The sequence below is a fragment of the Capra hircus genome, chromosome 3 (genome assembly GCF_001704415.2).
Source record: "Capra hircus breed San Clemente chromosome 3, ASM170441v1, whole genome shotgun sequence".
NCBI classification, from domain to species: Eukaryota; Metazoa; Chordata; class Mammalia; order Artiodactyla; family Bovidae; genus Capra; species Capra hircus.
The window spans coordinates 39,628,690-39,650,766 of NC_030810.1; the positions used below are offsets into that span (position 1 = coordinate 39,628,690).

General features: G+C 38.7%; 1 protein-coding gene across 1 annotated transcript in view; it reads left to right on the plus strand.

Annotated features, from left to right (window-relative positions):
* UBE2U (ubiquitin conjugating enzyme E2 U (putative)) overlaps positions 1 to 22,077 on the plus strand; it is a 78,331-nt gene that overhangs the window by 37,325 nt on the left and 18,929 nt on the right. The window contains exons 7-8 of the mRNA XM_018045117.1: positions 6,099 to 6,187; positions 17,945 to 18,026. Of these exons, the coding sequence (XP_017900606.1) occupies positions 6,099 to 6,187; positions 17,945 to 18,026 (171 nt within the window). The remainder of the gene's footprint in view (positions 1 to 6,098; positions 6,188 to 17,944; positions 18,027 to 22,077) is intronic.

Here is a 22,077-nt window from a genome sequence, read left to right on the forward strand (position 1 = left end):
TTCTGTAACTTGTTTGGGCTTATGGTTATGCAGGGGCATGCTTTTATCAAAACTCATCAATCTGTGCTCTTAACACTTGTACATTTTATTGAATGTCAATTATACTTTAACAAGGCTAATTTTAAAGGTATTCGACTAACTTTACAACTCTACTAAATCTAAAGTTACTTCAAATAAAATCTTTTTTAAAAAGGCATTCAAACTCTTCCAGTAAATAGAGACAGTGAATATGTCACCAAACTTCAAAACTCTGATTCTAAAATCAGAATTCATTACAAGAAAGGAAAATTATAGGTCAGTAGTCTCATAAACCTGAAATGTATAAATCCTAACCAAAATATTAGCAAATTAAACCCACTGATATATAAAGAAGGGATAGTACATGATGACTAAGTGAGCTTTGTTTCAGGAAAGCCAGATTGGTTTAAAATTGGAAAATCAATGCATGTAACTCAGTTAACCAAATAAAAGAAAAATAAAAACATAGAATTATCTGTCTTAATCTAGAAAAATCATTAATACTCATTCATGATAGAAATTCTCACCAAACTAGGAATAGAAGAGAATTTCCTTATTTCAATAAAGGGAATCTACAGAAATCAAACCAGTTAATCCTAAGGGAAATCAGTCCTGAATGTTCATTGGAAGGACTGATGCCAAAGCTGAAGCTTCAATACTTTGGCCACCTGATGCAAAGAACTGACTCATTGGAAAAGACCCTGATGCTTTGAAGATTGAAGGCAGGAGGAGAAGGGGACAACAGAGGATGAGGTGGTTGGGTGGCATCGCCAACTCGATGGACGTGAGTTTGAGTAAGCACCAGGACTGGGAAGCCTGGTATGCTGCAGTCCATGAGGTCACAAAGTGTCAGACATGACTGAGTGACTGAACTGAACTGAACAGAAATCTAACAGCTAACCTCACACTTAAATATGAAATGTTTAATCCTTTTCTCCTGAGTTTAGGAGCAAGGCAAGTATCTACATTATCACTGTTTCTATCTAACACTGTACTGAAGTCCTAGCCAATGCAATGAGGGAAGAAAAACAAAAGTTATAAAATTTGGAAAATACAGGAAACCATTTGTATTCACAGATAACACAATTACATACATATTGAAATCCAAAATAATATACAGACTTGAAAGTTTGAAAATTAGTAAGTAAATCTAGCAAGGATCTTAGCTAGAAGATGAATATTAAAAAAATTAACTATTTTTATCAACATAAAAATGAAACTTTAAAAATACCATTACAACAGCATCAAAATGTAACAAAAGATGAGTAAGACATTTATAGTGAAAATCACAAAATATATATGGGAGGATTTTTTTCAATACCTAAAGAAATAGAGATATACAATGTTTACCACTTAGGAAAGACTCAGTATTATTACAGTATCAATTCTTCCCAAATTGTAGATTCAGTTCACTCTCAGTCAAAATTTCAGCAGCCTTATTTTTTTTTCTGGCAATTGATAAGGTGGTCTAAACTGTACCTAGAAATGCAAAAGGTTTAAAATAACAAGGCAGTCTTGAAGAAGAACAGAGAGGATCAACAGTCTCAGAGACCAGGACATACTAGTAAGCTAGAATAAACTGTACTATTATTGGAGCTATTTAGGTCAGATTCCTGTTATGACTGAGGTCCTGATTTAGAGCCGGGGTAAGATCCAGTCCCCACATCAGACCACAGGGCATGTGGGAGAAGAACGGGAGAAGAATGGAACAGCTATTGGGGAAGGCAACCACAATATCCAGTGTGACAACCTTCATGTATGTATTATTTTTATTGGACCTGAATCTTAATGAGTATGACTTTGATAGGCTCAGGGGGCAAAAGAGTCTCTAATAGAACTGCTTGTACAGACATGGATGTGTAAGTCTGTGGTACACTTAGGATAGTCAGGAAATAGTTCCATGTGAATGGAGCCTGTGGATGTGAGGATGAATGATGGGAGAAAAGGTTGGAAATGGCCAGATGATGAACCACCTCGAATTCTATGTAAAAGTTTTTAGATGTCTTCCTATAGAAGTAGATAACCTCCTGTGGCTTTCAAGCAGAGGCATAATAACCTGGAGGAGGGAGAGAACAAGGTAGAGCGATCGGATGTGACCGGAGTGACTAAGCATGTGTGCGCAAGGCAGAATGACGGCTGTTTAGAGTTTGCAGGAGAAGAATGATGAGGTACTTATCCAAGGCAATGAGGAGCCCAGCTGACACTGAGTGCTGAGGGGTGCTAAAGCCCTCCTTGACTCTTTTCATGCATCCTTTCATTGAATGTTCACAACCACCACTGGAGAAAATTCTGTCTCTGAAGACATGAAGCGGTTATTAGGTAACTTGTTCAGAGTCATACAGCTAATCAGTAATGGTGCCACCATGTTTTAACCCAAGCCAGCTAATCCCAGAGCCTGTGCTCTTAGTCATGATACTACATGACTCTTCATGATTTCTTTGTTGTTGTTGTCATTTTAGTTGCTAGTTAAGTCTGACTCTTTTTCGACCCCGTGGACTGTAGCCTGCCAGGCTCCTCTGTCCATGGGATTTCCCAGGCAGGAATACTGGAGTGGGTTGCCACTTCCTTCTCCAGGAGATCTTTCCGACCCAGGGATCAAACCAGTATCTTCTACATTGGCAAGCAGTGAGCCATCAAAAAAGTCCTCGTGGCTTATTAGCTAATTTCTTTTTAGTGCTGAATAATATTCCATTGTCCGATATACACCACTTAACTTATCCATTCACCCATTGATGGCATCTTGGTTGCTTCTACATTTTGGCAATTATGAATAAAGCTGCTCTAAACATCTGTGTATAAGATTCTGTGTGCACATAAGTTTCCAGCTCCTTTGGGTAAGTACCAAGGAGTGTTATTGCTGCATTGTGTGGGAAGAGTATGTTTAGTTTTGTAAGAAACCACCATGCTGTCTTACAAAGAAGCTGTACCATTTTCCATTCCCTATCCAGAGATATTTAAGGATTTAGTCATTAGGCTTTGGCAATGGCTGGGGTGTTGCTTGCATGAAATAGGGCTACCATGATTCTCTTCCTTTAATGATCCTTTTGGTTTCCTTCACTCCCCACCCCCTGGCCCTTAATTGTGAATTGGTTTCTGCCCTTTCTTTTCTAAACACTTATTCTTTTGGAGTTTGTTTTCCCTAATGGTGTCGTCTATCAAATTTTATGTTGATTTGACCTAAATCTCTTATTTCCAGTCCCAATTTCTCAATCACACTCCTAGAGGTCATCACCTACAACCCATGTTTAAAATTAAACTCATATTTTACTTCAGTTTCTCTAGACACTTTCTATTAATAGCAAAAATAACTGGCCTTCTGGGTTTTAGAAGAATATGTGACCCTCAAATACCTTTACTTTTCACACTCTATCAGGCAGCTGATTCAGTCAGTTCTTTAGCATTCTCGTAAATTCATCTCCTCCCCTTCGTAATCTTTGCTCCCACCCTAGTATTGGCTCTCAGGATCTCTTGCCTAAGTTACTGAATTTATTTCCTAACTGGTCCCCTTGCATTTAATCTCTCATATAATCTACTCTGCATGCTAGTGCTAGAGAAAACTCTTGCTCAAACACTGATTTCTTAGTTTACTTGCCTCATTTGAGAACTTCTGATTACTCTCTATCACCTAATAAATCAAGATCACTGAATCAACTCTATCCACTCTCTGCCTAAATTTGAAGACCTATCATTGCCTCATTTCACCTATCTTTTAATTAAATGCCATTCTTCTGAAATTGGAGCTTTTCCCTCTGGTCAGTTATCTTGTTACTATCACCTCTTCCCCAGGCATCCTCCCTATGTAGGCATGAACACACCACACTCCTTGCCATCTAAGCTATTGTTAATACTGTTTCCCTGGCCTAAAATGCCTCCTTCCTTTGTCCCAGGTCTATATCCAAGTGACTCTTTCCCAAGTGGCTCCAAAATAAAGTTATAGCTCCTTCCTCCAACTTTCTTCCTTATTGCCACTGCCAAAGACAGGTTTTTCACTATAGTCTCCAAATGTCTGTTAAATGATGTGACCATTTATTATGTTAATATATAAAGCTATTCTACTTAATAGTTCAGGTATATATCTTATTTTCCCAACAGGATAATAAATCCTGATGTTCAGTTTAAAATAATGTCTTCTACTTTTTCATATTCTTAGTGCCAAAAATAATACTCAATAAATTCCTGTTACTGGTTGAAACTATAAACACAGGTATTTTTATGCTATATCTATCCATTAGTAGTTTATCTGAATAATAATCGTAAATAATTATTGTTCTCTTATTTTAAGGGGTTATTTCCTTTATAGAGTTGAAGGTACAGATATTCCCAAGTGTTCAAGGCATTCTGTTTTGTATATTCACACTATACTAAAGTTATACCTTTTAGGGTAATATTTTAAATTATTCTAGGGGAAGAAGAGAAAGCCCCTGAAGGCTAACAGCTTGAAATTGAACAGGACACCATTGGGAAGGGAGAGGGTCATGGGTCGTCGTCAAACAGACAGAAAACAATGGAGACGATTGTGCCTGAAGATGGTGTATTTTTTTTTCGCTAGACAGTATGTTGACAGTTTCCTTCCTCTTGGGTCATTGTTGTCTGCTAAATGATCTGTGACAGCAGATTGATCACAAGCTTTCTCATGCAAGAGATATAATGCAGTCTTTCATTTTGTTACCTCCGTTGCCAAATGCCGAAACATTTTGTTGGCAAATTAATGTTAGTTTAGTATATCATTTAGTAGTATAAAGCACTGAGTGTAGCTCTGGAAGCAATAATAGTAGTGATTAATTTATCTTCACCAAGTTTCAGGTTTCTACTTAAGTGTGATTACAGATGCAGTAGCACACTGGAAAAATGTTAGCCTTAAATTTTAGATGTCCATAATTATTACTTAAATAAAGGAATGCATTAACACATTCAGGTATTGCCCTATTACTTTCAAAATTGAGTCAAATACTTAAGCACCTATGATTTACCTATAAAAATTAATGTTAATAACCTATTGTAACTGAAAATTTGCTTCTTCCTCCAGAGCTAGGAATTTAAAACAGACCTAAGGTCTTTTTACATTTGATGTTTAAGCATCCATTTAAGCCAGTTAATTGATGATTTCACACATCTAAAAAATTATCTGAAAGTAGTGTTTTGTTTATAGAGTATTGAGAATCCCTGCATTCAAAATGTTTGTAGGAAAAAAATCAGAAATGCAGTTATCTAAGAGTAAGAGACCACTTCATAATTCCTGTTTAATCCTTTGTGGCAGTCTTTGCTCTTCCATTAGGATTTGGTAACATTAGCACAGAGGAAGGAAATGTGCTGGCAGTAATATTAGAAAAGAGTTGTTTATCTTCCCTCTTTGGAAGTGATCAGATTTCTGTATAAAAATTAAATGAATCTCAATTCTGGTGTTTCTTGTCTCCTCGTAATAAAAAAGAAATAAAGGTGATTTTACTAAAATTCAGCATAGAAATGTAAGAAAGTTGTTTATTGTAGAAAGATAAAATATACAGTTGTGATGCTTTATTTAAAGTTCTTTTTACTGTTAGTCACGAAAGGCAGTTATCTTAAACCTACATTTTTTTCTTTTTATAATACACACATGGATGCACATTTATACTTATTCTTGAAAACTGGTGTGGGCAGATCTTTTTTGTGATTTGCATGTATTAGTGGAAAATTATGTTAGATTCATTTGTTAGAAATAACCATGCTAGAATTTGCAGATCAGCCTAATGTTTTGTGGGGGCTTCCCAGGTGGCACTAGTGGTGAAGAACCCACCAGCCAGTACAGGCATGTGGTGCCCATAAAGAGGCGTGGGTTCAATTCCTGGATAGTGAAGATTCCATGGAGGAGGGTGTGATGGCCCACTGCAGTATTCTTGCCTGGAGAATCTCATGGACAGAGGAGCCTGGCAGGTTACAGTCCATAGAGGTGCAAAGAGTCAGACACAGTTGCACTGACTTAGCACATGCGCACACACACTAATGGCTTATAACAAAATATCTGTAAGAGTCCACTCAATAAAATAATTTTAAAAAGCAAGTTTGCATGCTACTCATTGCCCCGTTTTATTTTGTATTTTCAGATCAATTAAATCAGTCTCATTTAGTGATTACTACAAGACATGGTCTGGAATAGCCACATCAAAAGCCACAGAATATTACAGAACTCCATGTAAGGTGATCCAGCCTTGTCTTATTTTGTGGGGAGTGGGGTGGTATATTAATCTCTGAACATTCTTAGCTTGTCTTGCCTTCAAAGACTAATTGACACAAATTTGGAATTTGAGGGTGATAAGCTTCTTTGTTGGCTCCATATACTAATCATTCAATAACTGTTCAGTTAGTCCCTCTTTTGTATAGAGTCCTGGACTAAAGTCTGATGAAAAGCCAGAAGGAAGGATAGACAGTTGGAATAATAAAAGATAAAGTTCTCAGTTCTTTCACATTTACTTTACTGCCTCACCCCAGAAGGAAGCCTTCAGAGCAGGAGGAAACTTTTTAATTCTAAACACAATTATCTCCAAAGCCAGAGATATTATTAAGTAGAGGAACAGCAAGAAAACCTGGGGCTGCTCAATTATATCAGTCTAGTGAAAGATCATCTGTTACCATCATATAGTAAGAGCTGAAAAGATGGAGCGGGAGAGCTGGACAACTTTCTGGTCCCTTTTAATCTAATCTTTAGAGTGCTATTTTCTGATTTGTATCAAAGCAGGTTATCCAGTCTGCAAATGTGACTTTGCTCCAGCTATCCAACTGAAATGGTACATTCTAAAGTTATCAATGACTTCCAAATTCTCAGATTCAGTGATTACTTTTTTCAGTCCTTATCTTACTTGAACTCATATTGGCTCTGCTCTCCTATGACTCCATGGTTTTCCTCTTACCTTTCCAAGTGCTCCTCTGCCTCTTTCCTTAGCAATAACTTCTTCATTCAGTATTCTCTGCCCAGCTCTCTCTGGGAGACATCGTCCATTACTATGGTTTTCATTAGCCCACATGCCAATAATTCCTAAAGCCTCATCTCTAACCAGACTGTCTTCTGAATTGCGAATGCACATTTCCAGCTGTGTAATAAGGTTCAGCTCAGTTCAGTCGCTCAGTCGTGTCCAACTCTTTGTGATCCTATGAGTCACAGCACGCCAGGCCTCCCTGTCCTTCACCAACTCCCGGAGTTTACCCAAACTCATGTCTGTCGAGTTGGTGATGCCATCCAGCCATCTCATCCTCTGTCGTCCCCTGTCCCTCCTGCCCCTAATCCCTCCCAGCATCAGAGTCTTTTCCAATGAGTCAACTCTTCGCATGAGGTGGCCAAAGTATTGGAGTTTCAGCTTTAGCAACAGTCCTTCCAATGAGTACTCAGGACTGATCTCCTTTAGGATGGACTGGTTGGATGTCCTTGCAGTCCAAGGGACTCTCAAGAGGCTTCTCCAGCATCACAGTTCAAAAGCGTCAATTCTTCGGTGCTCAGCTTTCTTCAGTCCAACTCTCACATCCATACATGACTACTGGAAAAACCATAGCTTTGACTAGACGGACCTTTGTTAGAAAAGTAATGTCTCTGCTTTTTAATATGCTGTCTGCTAAGTCACTTCAGTTGTGTCCGACCCTGTGTGACCCCAGAGATGACAGCCCACCAGGCTCCGCCATCCCTGGGATTCTCCAGGCAAGAACACTGGAGTGGGTTGCCATTTCCTTTTCTAGGCTGGTCATAACTTTCCTTCCAAGGAGTAAGCATCTTTTAATTTCATGGCTGCAATCACCATCTGCAGTGATTTTGGAGCCCCCCAAAATAAAATCTGATGCTAAGGTACCTCATATCTAAGATATCCCCAAATGAACTCATTATGTTGCCCCCAAACCTCTTCTCCCTCCCTTATTATTTCTCTTGATTAGTAGCAGATCACCATTCTTGCATTTACTTGCCCAGCCAGAATCATGTACATTTCCTAGTCCTCTTTATCTCCCTCTTTAAGCCTTAGTGATTTTATCTCCTGTAGCATTACAAATGTTTTCCCTCTACTCCACCTCTATGACCACTGCCTTAATTTGTGATCTCATCTTGTTTCATCTCATCCTTGTGATAGTCTGGTTTTAAGAGAACAAAATATCACCCCTCAAAAAATCATATCTAGTTTTTTTTGTTTTTTTTTTTACTGTGTGGTATCATTTATGTGTGGAATCTAGAAAAAAACTACTGAATATAAATAAAAAATAGAAACAGATTCACAGAGGTAAAGAAAAACAAATTAGTAGTGACCAGTGGCAGAGAAGGTGATGGCACCCCACTCCAGTACTCTTGCCTGGAAAACCCCATGGACAGAGGAGCCTGGTAGGTTGCAGTCCATGGGGTCACTAGGAGTCGGACACGACTGAGCGACTTCCCTTTCACTTTTCACTTTCATGCATTGGAGAAGGAAATGGCAACCCACTCCAGTGTTCTTGCCTGGAGAATCCCAGGGATGGGGGAGCCTGATGGGCTGCCATCTATGGGGTCACACAGAGTCAGACACTACTGAAGTGACTTAGCAGCAGCTGCAGTGACCAGTGGGGAGAATTAAGGGGGAGGGGCAAGAGAGAGGTAGAGGATTAAGGACAAACTACAGTTCATAAAATAAATAGGCTACAAGGATATCTAGTTTTAAGGCACAAATAAGAGCAAAAAGAACCTCCCAGGTGGCGCTAGTGGTAAAGAACCCGCCTGCCGATGCAGGAGACAGAAAAGGTGTGGGTTCGATCCCTGGGTTGGGAAAATCCCCTGGAGGAGAAAACGGCAACCCACTCCAGTATTCTTGCCTGGAGAATCCTATGGACAGAGGAGCCTGGCAGGTTACAGTCCATGGGGTCACAAAGAATTGGACATGACTGAAGCAACTTAGCAAACAGAAGAGCAAAAAGAAGTACTAAATGTAATAAATATTAAAATGTGAGATCAAATTATTTCCAAGAAATTACTTGCTCTTTCAGGATGTTGGTTATTAGTTATTTTGTAATTACACAGTATCCTCGTCACTGATTCATGGATTAGTGGTTAAGAAAAATAATTTGTTTAAGGTACTTTAAGAAATAGTCTTTAGCCACACTATCAGTACAAAAGAGTTTTATTGATTTTGGTACCAGAATACATGAGCATTTACTTCATTTCTAAGATTTTGATTGACTGCTTCTTAGTCAGTTCAGCAAATGCATCTTGAGTATTTGTTATGTAAGAGGCCCTGAGGAGCTCAGATGGGTTCCAGGAGGTGATAACCCTTAACAGACATGTCGAGAGGCAGTTGCCATGCTTCAGGGAACAATTCAGTGTCCAATTCCTTCAACCAGAAAACAAACAGAGTGTTATAGGATGGTGCTTTATGCAATAACGTGTAAATATATAGAGGACTCTAGAAAACTCCAAGCTGCTAAGGAAATAATAGAAGCACATGCCCAATTAAAGAAAATTGGAAATGATTTCTTATAATAAAGAATAATTTTTAAATGGAAGAAATAATGCAGTATCACTGGCTGAAATTTCTTCTTCAAAAGAGTCTGACACCAAAATGTTTAATTTGGTTCTTGTTTCTACATCTGTCACTAAGCTAGTATGTAATTCATCCCTTTTTGTGAAGGCAATAGCTGGTAATGGTTACCTCTAGCCCAGAAGAATTTCTGAGACTTTGATTCTAGCCCTTGGTGCAAGATTTCACAATCACTCTGCCTCTTTTTCCTACAGAGATTTGTATAAGAATGTTTCAGAAGCTTTCCTTCAATAGTAACCAGCACTTAATTTAAAAAAATTGAGTGTAACCCTTACATGTTCTGCTGGCCATTTTGTCTTTGGATAGTTCAGCTGGCTAAGATCCAATACCATCTTTTTAATGGCTTAATTTCCTGGCAATAATAAAGATGAAGCTTTCAGATTATAGAATGCTTCTTCAACTACTCAGAAATAAAACAGAAACTTCGATTAACTTCATTTCTACAGTTATATTTTTATCACTGGAAAGATTATTAAACTCTTGTGCATATTTTAAAAAGCTTTTTATTTTATGAGTAGTGATGAGTGGTTATATTATGATTTTAAGTTTTAACTCTTGCATATCTTTGTGCCACAAATAGTAAGTTTATTCTTGTATGATACAGAATAACTATATAATACAGTTTACAAAGTATATGCGCTATTGGTTCTTTTGTTTATTTTTTATTGAGATATAGTTGATGTACAATATTATGTAAGTTTCAAGCATACAATGATAGTGATTCACAATTTTTAAAGGTTATATTCCATTTATAGTTATTATAAATTATTGGCTAAATTCCCTGTTGTATAATATATTTTTGTAGTTTATTTTGTGCTTAGTTGTTTGTACCTCTTAATCTGTATTTTTTTAATCACTTCAATATTATTGTTTTTTCACTTATCAACCAATATTTACTGAACACCAAATTTCTGTTATCCATAGTTATATATGAACCCAATGAGCTGGGCATTGTTATTACTCTGTTTTACACATGAGAAAACCAAGACCAAGGGAAGCTAAGTAATTTACCTAAAAATCACACATGGAATATGAGATATTGGTAACAGTGTAAATTCTGAATGTATATTGCCAAGACCCTGCAACTTACCAGTAGTGTGACCTTGGGAAAGTTTCTTAACCTCTTTGTGTCCCAGTTCTCTCATTTGTAAGATGAGAATAATCACAGAACATACCTCATAACACTGAGACTCTCTAACAGTGCCTGGTGCACAGTGAGTGCTCAGTAAGTGTGGCTACTATTTATAGTACAGTTAGGCTGTGTCCCAAAGACTTGAACTGAATCCTCTGATTCCACATTCATTATCCTTTGTTTTATATTACATTGCCTCCATTATATGATATAAAATTGTTCTTTCTCTATAACTTGAGATTTAAATTCAAACTCTGAAGTATGTGTGGTACATTTTCAATAATTACAATTATTTATTCATAATCATAGACAATCATGGGAAAACGTACTGATGATCCACTGTTCTCTGTCCATCACTATAGAATGGCAAATAAAAAGTTTGGCAGAGAACAAACCAATACATCTGGTTGTGGGCAACAGCACCTTAATGGCAAAATCCAATCCCCATAAGGAAATGTTTATGCTACAGGAAAAGAATTCCTTCAGACCAGTGTACCCTGCAATAGTGAGCGGAGGCTTCCTGGCATTTGTTTGCTGTCAACAAGACAGACCAAGCAGCCTGAAGCATCGTGGGAATGCTTGCTTTCACCTTGGGATACTTTCATTCCTAGAGCCTTTGAACTAGCGATGAGGGCAGGTATCTCCAAAAATACATTTAGATGCAAGAAGCAGTATCATCAAATTCCAGTGCAGTGGTCTCAGTCTTGACCACTCGTTAGAATCCCCAGAGGAGCTTGTGAAAATTCCCATGTTAAAGGTGCACCCCCCAGACCAATTATAGTAGGGTCTCGGGAGCAGAACCCTGGGAGAGTAGTTTTTACAGCTCCCCAGGTGGTTACGATATTCAAGCAATGGAAAGGTCCTTATGGGAAAAGCCTGATGTCAGAAATTAGAGACTCTTAGTTAAGTGAATTTAGGTTAGTCATTTAACTCTTTGTATCTCATTTTTCATTTCTATTCATTGACAAAAATATTCTATCCTAAGTTGTTCCTCTATGGTTAGCATAAAGTAGTATGTGTGAAAATAGAAGTTACTAAGGAGGTAAGTTAGTGCTTGTATATTTCTTTGGACATGACAGTCCCAGAGTGGAAAAAATTCTTTCAGATCAGCCTATACAGATGTTGGACAATAGGTGTATCATAGAAGAAAACAGTAGAAGTGATGTCCGGTAATCCTCAGAAGTAAAGGCAGGAAGAACTATACTATGGAGGCAATAGAGGATGCTTTCTACCAAAGATTACCAAACTGCCACAGTGTCAAGTTCTGGTAGTGATGAGAGATTTTAACGAAAAATTTCTGACAAAATCTCACCAGTTCTCATTTCTTCATTATTCCCCTCTGAACATCATCCACTGACCATATTCTCTGTCTAAACAGCAGGTTGTATTGAAGACAAAAAGATAAGCATTATCATAAGCTTTTTGAGGCATTTAACATTAGATGGTAGGAGACAGATGAGTGAAAAAACTATGAGAATAAAATTTTTTAAGTCACTCAGTCACATGTGACTCTTTGCAATCCCATGGACTGCAAGCATGCCAGGCTTCCGTGTCCTTCACTATCTCCCGGAGTTTGCTCAGACTCATGTCATCAAGTCGGTGATTCCATTCAACCATCTCATCCTCTGTCACCCCCTTCTCCTCCTGACTTCAGTCTTTCCCAGCATCAGGGTCTTTTCCGGTGGGTTGGCTCTTCATATCAGGTATCCAAAGTATTGGAGCTTCAGCTTTAGCAACAGTTCAGATTTCCTTTAGGATTGACTGGGTTGATCTCCTTGCTGTCCAAGAGACTCTCAAGAGTCTTCTTTAGCACCACAGTTCAAAAGTATCAATTCTTTGGTGCTCAGCCTTCTTAATTGTTCAACTCTCATATCTGTACATGACTACTGAAAAACTATAGCTTTGACTAGACAGATCTTGTCTATAAAGTGATGTCTCTGCTTTTTAACTCACTGTCTAGGTTTGTCATAGCTTTTCTTCCAAGGGGCAAGTGTCTTTTAATTTCATGGCTGTTGTCGCTGTCCACAGTGATTTTTGAGCCCAAGAAAATAAAATCTGTCACTGTTTCCATTTTTTCCCCATTTATTGCTATGAATTGATGGGACTGGATATCATGATCTTGGTTTTTTCAATGTTGTGTTAAAAGTTTGTACAAATATGGTGGCATCTGTCCTCTCTCAGATAGTAGAGAAAGCAATGGAGAAAATGAGTCTGTAATATAAGAATAATGGGATTATTCAGAAAAGATGACCGTGCCATTTGGGATTTCATAACGTATAACGAAGAGAGTGCCATACATACTCAAATAGAAAATGTAGGAAAGGCAATTCCAAAAAATTAAGGAAAGACATGAATTATCCTTAAATGGAAACATCAAATTTTCCCTGGTGGCCTAGTGGTTCAGTTCAGTTCAGTTGCTCATTCCTGTGCAACACTTTGCAACCCCTTGGACTGCAGCACACCAGGATTTCCTGTCCGTCAGCAACTCCCGGAGATTGCTCAAACTCATGTCCTTCAAATGGGTGATGCCATTCAACCATCTCATCCTCTGTCATCCCCTTCTCCTCCTGCCTTCAATCTTTCCCAGCATCAGGGTCTTTTCCCATGAGTCAACTCTTCACATCAGGTGGCCAAAATATTGCAGTTTCAGCTTTAGTCCTTCCAATGAATATTCAGGACTGATTTCCTTTAGGATTGACTGGTTTGATCTCCGGCAGTCCAAGGGACTCTCAAGCATCTTCTCTGACACCACAGTTCAAAAGCATCAATTCTTTGGCACTTCGCTTTCTTTATAGTCCAACTCTCACATCCACACATGACTACTGGAAAAATCATAGCTTTGACTAGACAGACCCTTGTCAGCAAAGTAATGTCTGTGCTTTATAATATGCTGTCTAGGTTGGTCATAGCTTTCCTTCCAATGAGCAAGCATCTTAATTTCATGGCTTCAGTCACCATTTCCAGTGATTTTGGAGCCCAAGAAAATAGTCTGTCATTGCTTCCATTGTTTCCCCATCTATTTGCCATGAAGTGATGGGACCAGATGCCGTGATCTTAGTTTTTTGAATGTTGAGCTTTAAGCCAGTTTTTTCACTCTCTCTTTCACTTTCATCAAGAGGTTCTTTAGTTCCTCTTCGCTTTCTGCCATAAGGGTGGTGTCATCTGCATATCTGAGGTTATTGATACTCCCCCGGTGATCTTGATTCCAGCTTGTGCTTCATCCAGCCTGGCATTTCGCATGATGTACTCTGCATATAAGTTAAATAAGCAGAGTGACAATATACAGCCTTGACGGACTCCTTTCCCAATTTGGAACCAGTCTGCTGTTCCATGTCCAGTTCTAACTGTTGCTTCTTGACCTGCATACAAGTTTCACAGGAAGCAGATAAGGTGATCTGGTATTCCCATCTCTTTAAGAATTTTCCACAGTTTGTTGTGATACACACAGTCAAAGGCTTTGGAGTTGTCAGTGAAGCAGAAGTAGATGTTTTTTCCTGGAACTTGCTTTCTTTTTCTATAACCTAGTGGATGTTGGCAATTTGATCTCTGGTCCCTCTGCCAGCTTGTAAATCCAGCTTGTACATCTGGAAGTTCTTTGTTCACGTACCATTGAGGCCTAGCTTGGAGGATTTTGAGCATGACCTTGCTAGCATGTGAAATGAGTGCAATTGTGCGGTAGTTTGAACATTTTTTGGCATTGCCTTTCTTTGGGCTTCCCTGGTGGCTCAGAGGGTAAAGCATCTGCCTGCAATGCAGGAGCCCTGGGTTCGATCCCTGGGTCAGGAAGGTCCCCTGGAGAAGGAAATGGCAACCCACTCCAGTACTCTTGCCTGGAAAATCCCATGGACAGAGAAGCCTAGTAGACTATATAGTCGATGGGATCGCAGAGTCGGACACGACTGAGTGACTTCACTTTCACTTTCACTTCTTTGGGATTGGAATGAAAATTGATCTTTTCTAGTCCTGTGGCCATTGCTGAGTTTTCCAAATATGCTGGCATAATGAATGCAGCACTTTAACCACATCATCTTTTAAGATTTGAATTAGCTCAGCTAGAATTCCGTCACCTCTACTAGCTTTGTTCATAGTGATGCTTCTTAACTCCCATTTGACTTCATAATTCAGGATGTCTCGCTCTAAGTGAGTAATCACACCATCATGATTATCCGTGTGATTAAGATCTCTTTCATATAGTTCTTCTGTTTATTCTTGTTACCTCTTCTTAATATCTTATGCTTCTGTTCTCTTAATATCCACTGCTTCACTGCTAAGGTCCAGGTTCAATCCCTGGTCAGGGAACTGAGATGCCACAAGCTGCTAGTGTGACAAAAAAATTTTTTGTGTGTTTCAAGTCTTTGACTGTGTGGATCACAACAAACTGTGAAAAATTCGTAAAGAGATGGGAATACCAGGTCACCTTACCTGCCTCCTGTGAAACCTGTATGCAGGTCAAGAAGCAACAGTTAGAACCAGGCATGGAACAATAGACTGTTTCCAAACTGGGAAAGGAGTATGTCAAGGCTGTATATTGTCACCCTGTTTATTTAACCTATATGCAGAGTACATCATTCAAATAGTAATGAATGAGTAATGAATAGTACCTTTGAGAAGACATTTATCAACTTTTCTGTGTCTGTCTGTCTGTGAAGTGGGTATTATAATGGTAAGACTGCATATCTACAAGTAGCCGCATACAAAGTAAGAATTCTATTAATGTTAATTATTATAATCATCTAAAAGTAATAATGAATCCTGCTAAGGACTCTGGGGAGTGCAGATTTGCTTCCTTGAAGGAAGGAAGGAATATATTCCAAATAACAATAAAAAGAATATCAACAAAGTCTATAAGAATATGCATGTATGTGTGTTTGAATTAAATATATTAAAGTATAGATAGGAACATTGCTGGTGAAAATCATGTAACAATAATAGAAGAAAAGGAGAATGACTAAGTTTAAATGTTTTTTGTGTCAATGACAAATTTCATCAAGCTGGAAGGTGTTAATTAATCACTGTTAAGAAGGAAGCTCCAGATAAGGACAAGACTGGTAGGGAGCATCAGGTTGGTTAAATAGTTCAGGGCTGTAAACCCAGGACGATTAGAAGAAAGAGAGAGAAAAAGAGGTGGGGGATAGGGGAGAAGGGAAGGGGAGGAGAGGAGGAAGCGGCAGAAAGCTGGGGGAGGACAAAGGAGAGAAGGAAGGATATGTGTGTGTGTGTGAATGATCTGGCTTAATAGCATTTCATGTAAAAACCACCAGTCCTTAAGCTTAGTAGGTTTTCAGTAACTTTATGTGAAACTGATTGAAGGCATAAGGCTTATAATTAACCACAGACTTATGAGCCAGTGGTGTAATGTGATTTCCAGAATGCCAAGGCAGATCTGAACTAAATTGATCTGTCTGTTCTGAGGGAGACAGCAATCCCACCTGCATCTTGCTATTGGTATGAAGTCAAGATTCTGAGCCAGTTCTGGATAAAAATTCTAGTAGGAATATCAACAGAGTTCACCACTGGGCTGAGAATGGTTAGGTCTCTAGAAAATCATGACTTAAGAAAAAGTTGAAGGAACTGAGACTGCCCTGAGAGCTATCTTCAAATATTAGAGGGACCCTGCCCATGGGGGAGGGATAAATTTACTCAGTATTGCTGGAGGGGGTCAGAAGGATGAACAGAGGAAACTCAGATTAAGCCCTCAGATTAAGGAAGGACCGTGTGACCTACATAGCTGTCAATGGGATGGGCAGTCTCAAAATACAGAGAATTTTCTGTCATTGGCAAGGGATTTAGAGGCTGGATGATCATTTGTTGTAGATGCTTGCTTTGTGGAAAATCATGATCTCCAATGTCACATCAGACTCCAAGGTTTTATTGTTTTCACTTGAAGTGCTGAATTAGAATTTTATTAAACAATGATGTCAGTTTCTATATGAGCTATTTTAACACTGTCTTCATTTCTGTAAGTTATATATAAACAGTTGTCAGTATAATGATAAATTCAGTCAGTTCAGTTCAGTCGCTCAGTCGTGTCTAATTCTTTGTGACCCCATGGACTACAGCACACCACGCTTCCTTGTCACCAGCTCCCGGAGCTTGCTCAAACTCATGTTCATCGAGTGGGTGATGCCATCCAACCATCTCATCCTCTGTCCTCCTCTTCTCCTTCTGTCTTCAATCTTTCTAGCATCAGGGTCTTTTCCAGTGAGTCAGTTCTTAGCATCAGGTGGCCAAAGTATTGGAGCTTCAGCTTCAGCTTTAGTCCTTCCAATGAATATTCAGGACTGATTTCCCTTAGGATTGACTGGTTTGATCTCCTTGCAGTCCAGGGCACTCTCAAGCATCTTATCCAGCACCACAATTCAAAAGCATCAATTCTTTGGTGCTCAGCTTTCTTCATGGTCCAGCTCTCACATCCATACATGACTACTGGAAAAAACCATAGCCTTGACTAGATGGACCTTTGTTGGCAAAGTAATGTCTGCTTTTTAATATGCTCTCTAGGTTGGTCATAGCTTTCTTTCCAAGGAGCAAGTGTCTTTTAATTTCATGGCTGCAGTCACCATCTCCAGTGATTTTGGAGCCCAAGAAAATAAATTCTGTCACTGTTTCCATTGTTTCCCCATCTTTTTGCCATGAAGTGATGGGACTGGATACCATGATCTTAGTTTTTGAATGCTGAGTTTTCACTCTCCTCTTTCGCTTTCATCAAGAGGTTCTTTAGTTCCTCTTCACTTTCTGCCTTAAGGGTGGTGTCATCTGCATATCTGAGGTTATTGATATTTCTCCTGGCAATCTTGACTCCAGCTTGTGCTTCATCCAGCCTGGCATTTCATATGATGTACTCTGCATATAAGTTAAATAAGCAGGTGACAATATACAGCCTTGGCGTACTCCTTTCCCAGTTTGGATCCAGTCTGCTGTTCCATGTCCAGTTTTAACTGTTGCTTCTTGACCTGCATACAGGTTTTGCAGGAGCCAGGTAAGGTGATCTGGTATTCCCATCTCTTTAAGAATTTTCCACAGTTTGTTGTGATCCACATGGTCTTTGTATAAGAGTTTGTATAAGTTACAAAGTTACAATCTGATTATTCAAACAACATCAAACATCACAAAATTTAAGTTAAAAGAATTTGGAAAGTGTCTGAGGATTGTAATGTGACTTGAACTATGATAGTATGTGTTATTGCCTCATACCAACTAAAGACATGTATTATTTTAAACTTTGAACTGTTGTTAAAGAACGTATGCATAGCTCCTTTTTAAATTGTTCTAATTTCAGTTCTTAAAGATCCGAATTTCATTAAACAGTATTATAATTGGAGGAAAGATGATCTAAAACATACTAAAGAATGGAGTTTAAGGTAAGTAATTTTAAGTGTCTAGAATATTTTACTGTGCACCTGAAATATCTATTATTCACTTTCTACTAACTGAACTATTAGAAGAAACCCATTGAATTTATTTAAAACCTGAACAAAACTAAGTATCATTTTGTCCTTTCATATGAACCCCAGTGGGAAATACCTTTGCTATCTACTGCCTTCCAAAGATGGAGACAGGATCTGAGCCACCGTGAAGGGATCTCACAGTACTTTTCCTATTAATTTTCTTGTTTCCATCCTCGTTGTTGTTCAGTCACCAAGTCGTGTCCAACTCTTTGTGACTCCATGGACTGTGGCACACCATGCTCCTCTGTCTGCCATTATCTCCCAGAGTTTACACAAATTCATGTCCATTGAATCAGTGATGCCATCTAACCATGTCATCCTCTGCCACCTGCTTCTCCTTTTGCCTTCAGTCTTTCCCAGCATCAGGATCTTTTCCAGTGAGTCAGTTCCTCTCATCAAGTGGCCAAAGTATTGAAGTTTCAGCTTCAGCATCAGTCCTTCCAATGAATATTCAGGGTTGATTTCCTTTAGAATTGATTGGTTTGATCTCCTTGCAGTCCAAGGGACTCTGAAGAGTTCTCCAGCATCACAATTCAAAAACATCAATTCTTTAGTGCTCAGCCTTCTTTATGGTCCAACTCTCACATCTGTATAGATCACCAGTTAGCATTTCATCTTTCTCATAGTTTCAAATATCTTTTCCTCTTTCACTGAAGGATTATTCACTCAGGAACCAAGTGTATTAAGTTAATAAGGAAGTATGTAATTAAATACAATGATAAATTATGACAGTATCTTTTGTAATTACTTTTAGACCACATTAAGGAAGGGACCTTAATCTCAGCTTTGGTCTTGTGACTTCTAAAAGCAGGTTTTTTGCTTCATCGTGTTAGAGCACAGATTCCATCTCCACTCTGTGGTACTGGCTGTGTTGTAGTGGTCATTTATTCTGATGTGTTTATTTCAAAGCATGCAGTGAATGTGCTACCACAAAGCTAGGGGAATTACAGTTCCTATTTTTTGTATTTATTTCATTTTTTAGCTCCTTGTTAGCATTGTGACCTCTTTACTAGGTGAAAATACAGGATTAATAAAAATAGTGTGCTTATTAAGAATTTGTGTAGAAACCAAGGCTCTTAAAATAGACTTTCCTGTCCTTTGATATCATAGTTCAGATCGAGTTTTTCAGTTGGAGACTTTTATTCAGTTAATTTCTGCATCAACCTTCCTTTGAGCCAAAATGGAGAAAAGCTTTTGCATTAGATAGATACTTTTCTGCTTTCAGAGTAAACTGCAAGCAGTAGAAAAGTTTTTATGGGGCAGAAGTTGAAGAAGTATGAGCGTGGTTTTTGTTTTTTTTTCTGGAAGGCATGTTTCAAGTTTCACTTAAACAAACCTATGTAGAATATAAGGTTAATTTTGCTTTGACATGACTTCCTTTTCGATTTCCTCTGACAGAACTATTTTGTTTTATTTGTTTGATTATTGATTCATTATGTAAGGCCAATCCCACAGAACTCAAAATGTAGAGAGTAGGACAATGTCATTTTCACCTTATCCACCCACTTCTCTCATATGGCTCAAATAATTGTGAGCTGTTGGAGTGCTAGAACATTTTCCAAAATACATTATTTTGAAGTTATAGGTCAGATTATCATGTGCATGGTAACCCTGTCAGAATAAAACTCTCACACCTTATGCCATCTGGTGGTTGATGAGAATATATTTAGATCAGATGATAACAAAACATTGATTTAAACAATATTTAAAGTGTTTAAAAGATATATTTATCTATATAATTTATTGCATGCAAAAATATAAAGCATGATGGAATCCATTTTTTAAAATAATAAAAATCTTGTTTATCAAAATACATAAGGTATAATAAAGTGGTCAATTCACTAAATTCAAGTAAAATTTTTGGGAATCTATGCAAGTGAGTAGTTGGTCTATGTGTACATGGAATATAATACCTTATGCATCCCTCTGTTTTTAATATTTGAAAATGCTTTCCTCACAAGGAAATTTCCCCTTTGAAAAAACCCAGAAAATGCAAATTGAGAGTCTTTCATCTACAGAGTTCAGGAAAAAGACTTATCCCTTCTACCTCATGGCCCTCTCCCTACTGTCTTCCCATCCCCTCATCAATCAAGACTGATTCGTTAGCTATCCTAATTTTTTTTTTTTCCTCCTTATTGTTTGGGAACATAGGATCTTTTCACCACTTTGTGCTTTCTGCCTGGGATATCTTTCCCAGCAGGGTCTCAAGTTAGGATTTGGTCTGAGTTAAAAGGTGGGACAGAGGGCACTTAAATACACGGGCGTGGGAGCCAGACTTCTTGCATCTAAATCCTGCCTCTACCAGTTACCAACTCTGTGACCTCGGGCATGTTATCTGACTGCTTTGTCCCTCAGTTTCCTTATCTATTAAATGGCAGTAATAACTCTACCCACCTCCCAAGGAGATTGTGAGGATTAAACATACTGATATGTGCATGTAAGACGCTTCAAACTGTATCTGGTACATGTAAAGTGCACCCCACTTGAGGTTCACTATTATTCTTCTTTTCCTTTCTGTGGCCCTAGTTCAATTGTCACGTGGAAACTCTTTCTTTCTGGGCAGCACGGGGGAAGGGGGTGGGCTGGAGTGTCAGACAGATCTTGGACAAATTCTTACCCTCTCTGAGCTTATCTCCTTACCTGTTATATGAGATATTACCTACTTTGCAAAGTGGTTTTGCATTTGATGTCTCGAATGAGATCGTATATATAAAAACCACATAGTGTTAGCATATGGACCTTCAGTAAATACTAGTTCCCAAGGAGAGGGGCTGACAAAAGCCCATGTTCCCCAACTTTTTAGAGAATAAAAATAGAAACATGTAAAATTGTTGAAATCTTCTTAGTCTAGAAACCAAAAATCAACACCTATCAAGGCCACATTTATTTCAATCCCACTCTCCCCATGGTTCTTTTCCCTTCTCTGTCCTGTTATCTCTTCAGCCTGGCAAAGTGCTCCACAAGGGTGGCATGAAGATCCAACTCAAGTGTGTTTTGTGGAACGGTCCCTGCTTCAGGCTCCCATGTTCCCCCATCCTGTCCTTCTGTAGCACTCTGTCCCAGTCTCTCTCAGTGCCTGTGGTAGGGAAATTCATCTGTTCATGCAGAATGATTGGGGCAGGACCATTCTTGTAGCTTTGTATTCTCTGCACTTAGCCTGGTACCTGGCAACTAGTAGGCACTTGATTCATGTAAGTTGAATGATACATACTTACCCTGTTTTCCCACTTAATAAAAGGATTAAATGTGAAGGCAGTTAATTTTAGGAAAAGTAAAATGTTGGGGCCCATTCTAATGTACTGATTATGGTTATATTTGGGGTATTCTAAGGGTATAGTCAGTTCTGAAAGGTCTTGTAGGTCTTCACAGAGCCATTCAACTTCAGCTTTTTCAGCATTACTGGTTGGGGCATAGACTTGGATTACTGTGATATGAATGGTTTGCCTTGGAAATGAACAGAGATCATTCTGTCATTTTTGAGATTACATCCAAGTACTGCATTTTGGACTGTTTTGTTGACTATGATGGCTACTCCATTTCTTCTAAGGGATTCCTGCCCACAGTAATAGATATGGTCATCTGAGTTAAATTCACCCATTCCAGTCCATTTTAGTTCGCTGAGTCCTAGAATGTCAATGTTCACTCTTGCCATCTCCTGTTTGACCACTTCCAATTTGCCTTGATTCATGGACCTGACATTCCAGGTTCCTATGCAATATTGCCTCTTTACAGCATTGGACCTTGTTTCTATCACCAGTCACATCCACAACTGGGTATTGTTTTTGCTTTGGCTCCATCCCTTCATTCTTTCTGGAGTTATTTCTCCACTGATCTCCAATAGCATGTTGGGCACCTAATGAGCTGGGGAGTTCCCCTTTCAGTATCCTATCATTTTGCCTTTTCATACTGTTCATGGGGTTCTCAAGGCAAGAATACTGAAGTGGTTTGCCACTCCCTTCTCCAG